Below are 13,180 nucleotides of genomic sequence, written 5' to 3' on the forward strand. Positions count from 1 at the left end.
TCACACTTATTTTATACCCAGGAAAATTCAGGCTGATGAAGATTCAATTGCCTTGGAAGTAGGGTAGCTGTCACTTATACCCTAAAAACTGTGCTTTTAGTATTTAGGAAGAGTTAAATTTTGTGTAACTTAATATTGGTTTAGAGCATACATATTAGAAATGGTTATTTATAATTGTTGATTGGTTCATTTTTAAAACACTTTCATTATAGTAAAAATTGTATGCCTTAGAAGTACTGTTCCATTACCGGAAATGTCATATTCCTCTTCTACAGGGAGAACAAGGTTTTGAAGGCAGCAAAGGAGAAATTGGTGAAAAGGTAAGTACTTCTTTTTACATATGCATCTGTGAAAATAAATTGTGTTTTTGAAAATATTTTGGAATGGAATATTTAACTTGTTTTGTACATTCTATATAAGGAATTTGATACTTTTCATAGAACTAGCTAGCAATATTTGCTTCAATTAAGGTAGATTACATATATTGATGATTTTCAGAAATCTTTCTAAACTTATTTGGATGGTAATAAGATATTTTGCTAAATTCATTTCATTGATATATAAATAATTCAAACATTTATAAGGTATTATATTTTTATATGATGAAGACATTCATTCACTAAGTGTCCAAGACTTTAAATAAATGTTTTGTTTGTATGTATACCTGGTTTATCAGTAGGTTTTTTTTCTTAAAGGAATAAATAAGAAGAGCTAGCTGTAACAGTCAGGATCTCACAGAAAAGAGATAGCATACTAAAACTAGAATCATTCCAAAGAGTCTAACAAAGGCATGGTATTAAAATTCTGGAGAAGGTATAAGAAAAACCACAAGAGTCATGCGCTATCGCAGGTCAGGTTACAACAGCCTCCTCAGGCAGAGAGCTCTGGAGAAGGCTGGATCTAGGAGGTCAGAGTAGGAGTCAACCAGTGATAGGCACTTATAGCGGGAGCCAGGGCAATCAATAGCCTCCCTCACTATCCTCTGACCTCGGTGCTGCATTGCACTCCTATTAGCCAAACTAAATGGAAAGCCAGAGAGGTGGAGGAAGCCCACAGGGCCCAGAGCAGGTAGATGCACTGGACAGCAGACTTCAAGGGCACTAACCCAACAGCTGCTATCTTATGTCACCTTCTTATAAAACTAAATTCTGGGTGGTTAATTTTACATTTAAGAAGATTTTATTTTCGTAAATAACTACTGAAGTCCCGTGATAGTTACTGAAGAATATTTAAGCAATCATTATTTTATAAATTTATAGCTTTCTAATGAAAGTACAGAGAACAGAAGTGCCTGGCCATCCAAATATCCCTTCAGAAAATCATTTGAATCCTTCTGCATTTTCAAAATCTAGTTTTATTTTTGAATAAAACAAAAACAGTACCATTTTTTGTTGTTTCATAACTCTTGTATACATCAAATGTCATGTAATTGGACAGCCAGAAGGAGAACTGAGAAGTGGGATAGATGATCTCAAATTCAACATCTTGCCTGCATTTAATTTTCTTGGCAGTGATCAGTTATTTTCTTCTTCAATAAGTATTTATAGAAAGAATGAGCATCTATTATAATTATAAGACAAATTATACATGCTGTAAACTACATAATTGCTTTTCCTCACACAATTGTGAGAAAGAAGAATGAATAGCCATATAATAACCCTATTGAGGAAAATTCCATTCAGTGATGACTATTTTTAAAGTGAGTCTCTTTTCTTAGAAATCTCTTGGACAGTTTTGCATTGAAATAACAGTCATTGAAAAGTCAAGTCTTTAAATAAATAATTTACTTATACATATTCCTGATTTATTAGTGAGATTTTTCCTGTAGGAATAAGTGAGGATAAGCAAAAACAGATATAGTCTGATATAGTCTCTATAGTTTAAAGTCACCAACACACGAAAATGTAGCGGTTATTTTTATATTTTTTAGACATAGCTGGTATTGCTCATAAGAAATCACAGGCTGTGAAATACAGATACTTCACATAGTTGGCTTCAAGGATCTCCCTTTTTGTTTCTCGTATCTGTTAACTGTTGCATTCATATAGTCAATTTCACCACAAGGTGGAAATATTTTTGGAGAATGATTGAAATATATCAGAAAGAAGTAAAGCATCAAACAGAAAATACAATATGTGCCTTGAATGAGAATCAAAATTCAGGTGATTTATAGTCAGATGTAGGGGGCATGTGCTAACACTTATGTTTAAAAATTTCTTCTTTGGTTATCATTTACTGTGTATTAGATGCTTGAGTTTTCTCTTTGAAATAACAGTCATTGAAAGGCCAAGTCTTTAAATAAATAATTTACTTATACATATTCCTGATTTATTAGTGAGATTTATTAGTGAGTTACATGCTTATGTATTCTGGCCCATAACTTCATGAATTCTTCCAGAAGATAAATAACTGAGGTCTTATGGTTGATTTGTGATTCTAGATTAAAGTGAGAAAAAAATCTGTGAAGCTCTCACTTTGGTGTGATAATAACACGAGATACTTGGATTATTCTTCACATAATTTGTTTTCTGAACAATCAATCTAATTTGAACACTAATTCTTTGTGGAAAACTGAGTTTATGATTGCAAAAGATCCACCTTTCTTCTTTAATTACCTTATTTTGGCCTTTATTGTGTTTAAAATTTGAGTGACATGATTCACTAGTTGCAAAAGAAACTAATTCAGGAAGTTGTCATTGGAGAGAGATGTCCTATCTGCCAAGGCCACATGGTTCTGGCCAAAAAATGCAAATTATATTAACTGCAAAAGAGAAAATACATGTGATGATTTTGGGGTGGTATTTCTATAATCCAGTGGAAATCAATTTGAAGAAGCCACTGCTTCTCAGTATGACTAGAAAACCGGAAAGATCTAGCAGCATGACTTATGAAGCTGGGGATATAGGCCCACCCTACACCTGAGATCTCTTCTCTGGCTTCTCTGTGTCTACAGGAATGGTCTTCTGACACTTTCCTAAGGTTCCTTCAGTATTATCATAGATGTTATGTAGGCTGCTACTACTGGTGAACAAACCGAGAATATCCTCTTCAAGTGACAGCTACCCTACCCCATCAGCCCTCCCAGGAATGATTAAGTGGAACTCTTGTTCCAGAACCAAATGTGAACGCACGAATGACTGTTCTTGTCATTAAACCAGAAAAAGGTCATTTAGCAAGGGTTCACTAAGTGTTCTTTACTCCTTAACCCAAAATCCAGGTTTCTACTTTATGTCCTTGTAACTAAAATAGAAATATTACTTTGTTACATTTATGAAAAGAAGCCTCAAATAGAAAAGGAAATATACATATCTGTTCCATTATAGCATTCAATATTTTTAAGTAATTTTTTTTTTAGTCAGAGTCTCACTCTGTCGCCCTGGCTGGAGTGCAGTGGCACACTCAGCCCACCTGCTGGGCTCCAGCAGTCCTTCCGCCTCAGCCTTCCAAGTAGCCAGAACTACAGGCATGCACTACCACACCTGGCTAATTTTTGATTTATTGTAGAGATGAGGTCTCACCAAGTTGCCCGGGCTGGTCTCAAACCCATGGGCTCAGGCAATCCACTTGCCTCGGCGTCCTAAATTGCTGGGATTACAGACTGAGCCACCAAGCCCGGCCTAAGTAATTGTTTTAAACCATGTAATTTGTTTTGCAATTTAAATGACTATGTTTTTAAGTTGTCTTTCAAAATCTGACTAACTCAAAGTTTAAGAACTAATTTTCTCAGAGTTAAATTTGCCTCTGTTGAAACTACTGTTAAATATCATTTGATCGTGAGAGAGAAACACCAGTGGCAACTGCCACTTATGCCACATTGCTCCTGACTTTGTATCTAAAATGTCCATTTTGATTCAAGAGTGATATTTAACATGGGCGTATAAAGCAGCAAATTCTTACAAGGATCTAAGAGTTTTCGACTAGTGTAGAACTTTTCCATATGGGGAATTAACATGAAGGTCTCAAGTTTAGTGAGAAGAAAAATATCAAACATGAAGGTCTTGAAGGTCTCAAGTTTAGTGAGAAGAAAAATATCAATCAAATGAGCTTTTCTTTATGAACCACTAGGCTTCAGAAGGTATGACCATTGGCAGCGTCCACGGTGGGGCAGGTTTTGGCTAACTCTGCTTTAGGCTTCTGGGCACAGTTTACTTTGACCATCTTTGCTTCCTCTCTGGGTTAAACCAACAATAAACACAACCACAAAACTAACAAGTATCTTTGGTTGCTGCTTTAACTCATCTCTTAAAACTTTTGTTGGAAAACTAGTTGTAAATTTCTAGTAACTTGGATTTTTATTGTCTTGTTATCATAACATAATCTAGGTCCTGAAATGCCACATAAAACAAGGATGTGTTTAAATCAGAAAACTGTGTTTAATTATTTATTACTCTGGTTTCATAACAATTGCAAATATTTTTACCTGACACAATCCCCTGGGAAAATGTTCCACAGATCCCTATTCTTAGTTGATTTACTCAATTATACATTACTATAGAGTTATGTATAAAATGTAATAATCAAATGAGTAAAATTGTAAAAATATCTATTATGACCTAGGTTAAAGTACATGTATACTCTACTACCCCCAAAACTATCTGGGGTTATTTATAATTAGGTCATACTTCCAAACATTCATATTTCTTTAATCAGCAGTTAACATCAGGTAATTTTCAGATGAAGTGATTCAAATTTTTGTAGGCCAGTCTAAAATAGAATATGTTTAGGCTTAGTATTGGTTTTATTAGTGCTGATTTTATTAACAATAATTTTATCTGCCTCCTTTTGCCTTCGGTGGTTGCTCCTGAAGATGTGATAGGGAGAATGGAAACTGCTTACTAAGAAATGTCTTCACTTATCTATTTCACAGCTTTCATTATTCATATTGGTTTCTAGTTGGGTGAATATTAGAAAACAGCTCAATCCACCCTTGCTATTCTGTCACTTTTTGTTTTCAAATTGTATCAGCACCTGTAATATGTCACGCATGGTCCTAATATACAAATGCTAGGCTAATAAGCATGTTGGACAATCTACTTGGTAATTTTTTGTTCACTCATTTCTCACAGATTTAACTTTTTCATTTAACTCAGAGCAAGTTAGAAGATAAGACTTTATTTTTATACTAGTACCACAAATAAATTATATCACCTACCACCAACTAAGATATTGACTTCTAGCATTAAATGTATGAAATTCTAGTCAATCAGACAATCAATAGTAATTATTTGCTACCAGAAACAATTACGGCTTTAAATAAATCAGTATCTTTTATGCTAAAAATATGTACATTTTAGTCCATTTTTTATTCAGTCATCATAATAATTATGATGTAGTAATTAAATTCAAATTAAGAATTTGAAAGGATGACTGTGATTGCTGGCCACTTAAAATTTGATATTGAGTGAGAAAAAGGCCAAATGAGGAAGTCTATATAATATCCTTTAGAACTATCCTTTAGAACATTCTAGACTAGTGTATAGGACATTTAACAGAGAACATATGTTCCTAGTCTCTGGAGCACCACCAAAAATAAACCTGGATTCACATGTTCCTGTGTTCTGTGTTCCAATTCAGCTCTGCTATGCCAGTTGTGTGAACCTGGACAAGTTCCTGGATTTCTTTGCCATGAAATATCCCTGAACAAGTTAGGATCCAAAAGATATGGACAGACTAAGGTCACTTACTCCTCTTTTATAAAGTAAAGTGAATTCTTACCTCATAGGATGATTGTAGGAATTAAATAAGTGCTCAGTGAATAAAAGATGCTCAATAAATGTTAATAGCCTCAACAACCAAAATATGAAGAATAATAAATAAAATAGTAATATTTTGAGAAAAATAGAATTGACAGTTATTACACTTAATTTTTTATTTGTGTAATATTAATTCCTAATATTTTTTCTAAATAAGTAAACAAAAGACAAAAGAAAATAGTAGCTAATTAGCTACTGATATGGAATGAATAACCCCAAAATTTAGTTGTTCAGAGCAAAATTTATTTGTTTAGCTTGTGATTCTATGGCTGAGCAATTTATACTGGACATAGCTTAGTGATTCTTTGGTCTCAGATGATCTTGCCTGAGTTGGGCATACAGGCTGTCTTTGGTATCCAGAGGTTATGCACCCAGGGATTACATGTCTGTGTGTTCAATAAATCATGGATCAAAAATATTTGAAAAATAAAAATAAATAATACAAATTACAATAATATAGTATAACAATTATTTACATAACATTTACATTATAGCAGTGTTTTCAGTAATCTAGAGATGATTGAATGTATATAGGAGCTCGTGCATAGGGTGATTGTAAATACTATCTCTTTTTATATCAAAGACTTGATCATCCAGAGATTCTGAAGGGGTCCTGGAACAAATCCCCAGCAGGTATATCTCCAGGGGACAAATATATGTCTCTTCTCAGCTGCCAGCTTGACTGTGGGTGGCTGGTCTGGGTTGGCTTCTGCTAGACAGCGTGTCTCTACTCCAGAAGATCTCTCCTCCTCCAGTGGGCATCCTGGGTTTGTTCTCAAGGCAGAGGCTCTTGAGGCCCCTGGCTCAGAGCTAATGCCACTCCATGACCATATTCTACTGGCCAAAGCAAGTCCCAAACCCAAACCAGATCCAGGAAGAACACAGAGTCCACCTCTTGGTGAGAGAAGCTTCAGAGTCACCTTTCAAGGGGATATGAATATATGGAGGCATGAGAAATGGGGTCATTTTCACAATAAATCTAACACAAATTAGATTAAAATGTTATTGTCTTAAATTAACAGTAGAGTAGAAAGGCAGAATAGATTTATTAACCATACTTCATTCTTCTCTTCCTCTTTTGACCTGAAGGATAATTCTGAAAGTTAAGTTTACGGAGTGGGATTTGGAGGTTTTCAAAGAGACTTTTGAATTTGAAAAGGTAGATATGTTTTATCTGTAATGGGAAAATATTATTTAAAAAACTTATTTAGGATGGGAAAAGAGGAACACAATGTATCATATAATTAAACCTAGGAATGGTTTTGTTCTTTTACATAGTATCGTGTGCTTATTAATTTTAGCTAAATTAAAACTGAGACTAGAATATACGGAAAAAACAGGTCAAAGTTGAAATATATTTTTAGGATTTCACTATTCAAGCTTCTTGGCAATTATGCCTTGTATTCAAATCTAATGTCAGGATGCAATACTGTTATTATAAATATAGCACTTATAAGTATAGCGTCTTCACTCTACAGCAACTGTGGGCATGTTCCCTTCTTATGAATGCTCTCTTGGGTCACCTTGTAGAGTTCTACTGTACATCAGCGCATTCCATACAATTGTTTCATTTTGTCGGGTAACATGTGAAACTTCTATAACTTTTGGGAATGACTTGCTTGATTTGACAGCGGATGTGAAAAATGAAGGTAACAGATGGAGCAGAATAATAACTATGATTTCAAAAATCATAGCAATTCATCTGTAGCCAATGACAATTGATATGGGAGGAACCATGCCAACTCTCAATTATCCATGGTAGCAGGCAGTTGAGAAAGAGGAATGGAAATCCCACAGCCAACCAGGGGCTTCACGCTGAGCATTACAGATTATGTGCCGTGTTCCTAATTCTTTACACTGCTAGTGAATAAATCTAATTCATGTGAAATATTTATAAGACTCTGTTGTTGCATCACTTAATAACAGTTATAGAAAAAGTGAAATGTCCTGAGGGAGAGAGAAAAAAAAAATCAGGGGAGGGTGACTAGGAACAGCTGTAATATTTCAAGAACATTATAGACTTTTAAAGTGTTATTTTTAATGATTGCATAACATTTCACTATGTGGATACATAATATTTTATCTGGTCAATCCCTTGTTCTTGGAGATTTAAGTCTTTCCCATTTGTGTCATTGGTGACTTCATCAAAATGATTTGGTTGGAATAATGAGAGTAGAAGCCAGGTTGCTCTTGGTTGAAGAGTAAATAACAGGTGACAAAGGAAAGATACCATGCTGAAACTCTCTTAAGAAGTGACTAGGAAGAGGACAGCAGCTCTAGGGAATAGCTGGAGATGTGTGACACACTGAAGAAGAAAGCTATAAATATACCCAAATCCAAAGCAAGCATGAGGTCTTTGGTAGGAAATATCCTTGAACAAGTTAGGAGCCAAAAGATAAGGACAGACCAAGGTCACTTATACGGAGAATTGCAACCGTTTATGCTTTTTAAGAAATGTCAGACATAAGCCAGAAATAATCACATATTTAAGGAATTCCCATTAAAATCAAGAGTAACACAAAGGTATCACTGCCATTATCTAACAATGTTTGGAGTTTTCTGGTCAATGTCAATTTTGCTTCCAAATTATGGTTTAAATCTATCCATTTGTCTCCATCGGCCCTAATGCCACCAGTCTCTAGTCACTATGAGCCACCAATCTGCCTGTGCTCACTCTTGCTCCTCGCCCACCCAATCTCCAAATAACAACCAGATGAATCTCTACACTATGTGGTTCCTGTTTTTCAATTATTTTAGTTGTTTCCCATTAAGTTCTAATCCCAGATCCCACAAGCCCTGCCCAGTCTGGCCGAGTCGTGCCTCTTGGAACCTATCTCCCCTCCCCACTCCCTTCCACTTCTGTCCTAACCACACTGACCCCTTTCAGTTCTGTGAGTTTCCCAAGCTCCCATTTCAGAGCTGTCCATCCATGTACCCACTGCCTGGAAATACCACGCTTTCACTTAGTTCACTTCTGTCCCATCTTAAAAACCAACTTCTTAGAGACATTCCTGACTCTTTAGTGAAAATCTGTTCCTTCTGTTATAATTCCTCATTATACCGTTCACACTACTCTTCACCTTTATAGCATCTATCACTATGCATCATTATAAATGTGCTGACATGAGGTTTTTGCTTCTTTGTTTGCTCTTCTCTTTCCTCTAGTAGTGTGGAAACTTCAAGAGAGCAGGGGCTGTATCTGCTTGCCTGTGTATACTTTTATCTCAAATATCTAACCCAATGCCTAGCACATGAAGGAATTCAATGAATTGATTGATTACTGCAGGAGAGTAGCGTAGACAAGGTTAAGTAGTGTTTCTTGTCAGCCTTCTGGAGTACTCAACAATTGTTATTTTAATGCATTCAATTCAATATCAATCCAATTTTTTTTTCAGATTCATACTACTGATTTCATGAGGTATGGTTTGAGACAATAAACAGTTTGACAAGCCAGGCTCGGTGGCTCAGCCTGTAATCCCATGCTTTTGGGAGGCTGAGGTGAGTGGATGGCCTGAGCCCGCGGGTTCAAGACCCACCTGGGCAGCGAGACCTCATCTCTACAATAAATCAAAAAATCAGCCGGGCGTGGTAGCGCATGCCTGTAATTCCGGCTACTCGGAAGGCTGAAGCGGAAGGATCGCCGGAGCCCAGCAGGTCGAGGCTGCGGTAGCCGGGAGCGGTCACTGCACTCCAGTCTGGGCGACAGAGTGAGACTCCAACTCAAAAAAAAAAAAATAGTTTGACAAGTGTGGGCCTTGGAATTGTGTTTTAAAAAAATATATAACACCTTGACATAGTTAATAGCATACTAAAATTTACATTAAAAAATGGTTAACATACTGTATTTCTAGGTATTATTATCTGTAAATTGTGTTGCTTTTTGGCAGGCACTGGTTAACTCTTACAATGTGTCTCAGCTTGGCTTTTATTGTGACCTTCTCTCCCATTGTCCTCTCTCTTTACTCCAGGCTCTGGAGCTGCCTGGAGTTTTTATGCATGTGCTTGGTTCCTTTGTTCTCAGGATCGGCAGGTTCTGTAGCCTCAGTTTCCCCTGCTCCTGGCTGGGACCCTTCCTCAGCCTCCTTTATCCCATCACCCCTTCTGCTTTCTTTCACGTTCATCTGACTTTCATCCCATCGAGACTGATTTCTTCTTCAGTTTACTTTCTCTTATTTTTCATTTCAGGCAATGCTAAGGAAATAATTGTTAATGTAAATTTATGAATTCATGAGCAGGCAACTCAAGAGTATTTTTGTATTTAAACAAGGACTGGATCTTTTAGGCAGCCCCTACCATCACTCCTGAGCATTTTTGAATGAAACTGAGTTTTAAATTAAGCATAGGGTAAAGGCATCCCTCACATTTGGTGACAGTTTTTAGTGTATTTTTTTTTTAAGATGTGGTGTTTTAAAATGTAACAAAGAATGGATTTAAAAGTTAATCTAGCAATTGCTGCAGCTTAACATAATCATCAAATATTCATAATTCCTAACTGTTTTTAGTAAATCCCAGTTAACAAATACACTTGATTAATCAAATCTCTTTGTTGGTGGTGCATTCCAGATGGTAGGAACATAATTAATTCAATGTCACCAAAAATTATATGACAGGTGTGTTGTTTTTATTTTGAATTCACTAGCATGTGACTTTCTTTCACAATCAATGTATAGGACTCACTGAACATGTGTGTCCACTAGACTGAAATAGCAAAATTCCAACATGCAGGAGGCAGAGGTGTCAGGGCAGCTGCTGTTCCACATTGTGCAATGGCTGGTTGTGAGAAGCCATCATCTAGGCTTATGGACATCTACTGCTTCTTAGTCGAACGTCTTACAAAAATTATCCTTGGTTTTTTATTTTGCTTTGCTAATCCTCACAATCCCCTTTAAGCCACATAAGTGATGCCCTATCCATGATCTGCTCAAAGAGCAGTCAAGCACAGGCGAGCCAAGACACAGAAGGCAATTAACATGGGCTTTGTCTTTCTTCCTTGTTCCTCTTTTTCTGTGGCAAATCATTTTGTGTGATCAAAATCAAGACAAAATGGTAAAGCATGAATGCTTTGGGCAAATATCTTGTAGGATGTTATTTTAAGTACCTGCATTTGTCCAGCTCTAGGGAGGGGTATGGCAGGCAGATGGCCTCACTGGGCAGTGTTCCAGGGCTCCCTGATATCCCCACTTAAGGTTTACTTGTGTGTAGATGAACTGAGTCATGGAGTTGATGACTTGCGAAGAACTCTTCGACTGGGGCACATGACAGCACCCAGGAAACACAGGTCGCATTAAGGGTTATTCTTTAAGTTAACAGGAACTTAAGACATCATCCATCTACAGTGATCTCATCCTTTATTTGGATTTTGACAGGTGTTCCACCAGATTCTGCTCATTAATATTGATAACAATTATAAATTCTTTATTTTAATCCCAAATCTATTCTCTGTTATTCTGACCAGTAGATCCCACTTCTAAACTTTTGGAACAATGCATTCTCCTGTTGTTTATTCTTCCAAATGAGTGATAAGCTTCTGGAGAATTTATGACAGCTTCTTACACACTGTCTCCCAAACTTAAAGATGTCTCCCAAACATTTTCACGTCAGTATCTTAGCTTTGAGTCCATGTCACTGTGCTTCATGGATCTTGGTTTATAGACTCCTCATATTCCTCATGGACTTCCTCTTGTGATACTGTAACTCAGTGTACCATGAGTCTAATGTTTAGAAGTGGACAGAATTATTCTACTGTGTTCTGAGCAGTGAATAATATAGGCAGCTGAATAGAGTGATGGAACTCAGATATGCAGAGCTGAGTCCTGATCCTGGCTCCTGCATGACTTTTAGTTACCCATGGTTGCTTCAAAGTCTTCATCTATAAAAGCAAAGGGTGAGGCCAGATGGCCTCTAGAAACATATATGTCTGATCCTAGAATGATATATAGGGGTCGATGCTACTGTCAGGCAGTTGTTTGCTTGAATCAAAGTGTGAGCATGTACATTTATATGTGCTAATTTTATTCTGCAGACTTTAGCCTGGTGTTTCTACTCGTCAACTTTTAACTCTTGATTCTGACATCTATTACAATAGTCACTTTTTTAAAGTTTTGCAACATTCATGAGTTTTATATACATGAATTCTGGGTCCTCCAGTAACTAATATAAATATTGAATAAGACAAGACCAGAGCACAGCACTGTGGCACACCACTGTGGACCCTTTTCCAGGTGATGGTCTAACAGAAGGGAAAATTAGTATCTTCATTTAATTATTTACTCATTTAGGTCACTGAAATTTAACCCACATTTATCCAGCACATCCTAAGAAATTTTGTTGATTGTCTTACTGAATTAAATAAATAAAACACATAACACATGATTTCTGTCTTCTGACATGGTATTTCCAACTGATAATCATCGTATTCTTTACTAGCAGCTCAAAGAAAATTTATTTAATAACTAAATCTGGTATTTTGCCAGAGATTAACATCAAACTTCATGTTATTTTTAAAATGATCAAGGATTATTGTGTCTAAACCTTTCCTTCTTCAAGATTCTCAGAGATTCATGTCAGTGGCTAATTTCCATCAACTCTTAGTTATCTGCCCTTAATCTGTCCTCTCCTAACTTAATGTGTGTCTTGGTCTCAGGGGCTGTTACCTGGAATAAGTGAATTAAAAGGCCTTCAATTTATTTTCAAAGCAATTTGATGCCAGCGGGAACCACACATGAAACTGAATTGCCTCAACACATATGCTGGGTTTCAGAACACATTTTAGGTATGCAGTCAGCCATTTCCTTAATCATTTGGTTCCTTCTCTATGCCAGATACTGTGTTCAGCACTCAGGTAATAGAGATGAAAGAGACAAAATATTATTTCAAAGAATGTATATGAAGCATTTGATGGTGGTTTGTATAGGCTGCTGTGGGAAAGAGGACGTGTAGAGGACCAGATGGAGTGTAGTGTGTGACAAAATGAAAAGCAGTGACCACCAGAGGGAAAAACAAAAGAACTTTTAAAAAAATGACTGAACCATCACTTTAAACAAAATGAAAAAACATGAAATATATAACGTCTTCTTTTAAGAGTCCAAGAAGATTTAGCATTTGATTATCAAGTGAAAGCGGCGAGTTGGTTGCTGGACTTGATAATAAATATCCATGGTTATATTTACAGAAGAACCCAACATTTTACTGATCTACATCATAAAAATTTACTAGCTAGTTGTCCAGTCTTTTCCGATGATCTCACTCCTTAAATTGTGACAATCATCCTCAAGAATTCTGTATGTATCGCCTCTGTGAATTGATCAGTATATAAGTCAACAGCAAGTCTGCTGTCTTTCCCTCTTGTTTTCTGAGAAGAAGAGCAAGAAGTTTTAGGTATGATTTGAGCTGGTACCTAAAGTTTTGCTGTATCGCAATTAGGTTGA

At 36.3% G+C, this 13,180-nt stretch overlaps 1 protein-coding gene across 1 annotated transcript in view; it reads left to right on the plus strand.

Annotated features, from left to right (window-relative positions):
- The window catches only part of COL19A1 (collagen type XIX alpha 1 chain), a 333,729-nt gene that overhangs the window by 82,424 nt on the left and 238,125 nt on the right, over positions 1-13,180 (plus strand). The window contains exon 10 of the mRNA XM_008061721.2: positions 276-320. Coding sequence (XP_008059912.1) covers positions 276-320 — 45 coding nt within the window. The remainder of the gene's footprint in view (positions 1-275; positions 321-13,180) is intronic.

Source organism: Carlito syrichta, unplaced genomic scaffold (genome assembly GCF_000164805.1).
Source record: "Carlito syrichta isolate Samal-C Ts95f unplaced genomic scaffold, Tarsius_syrichta-2.0.1 Scaffold305546, whole genome shotgun sequence".
Lineage (NCBI taxonomy): Eukaryota > Metazoa > Chordata > Mammalia > Primates > Tarsiidae > Carlito > Carlito syrichta.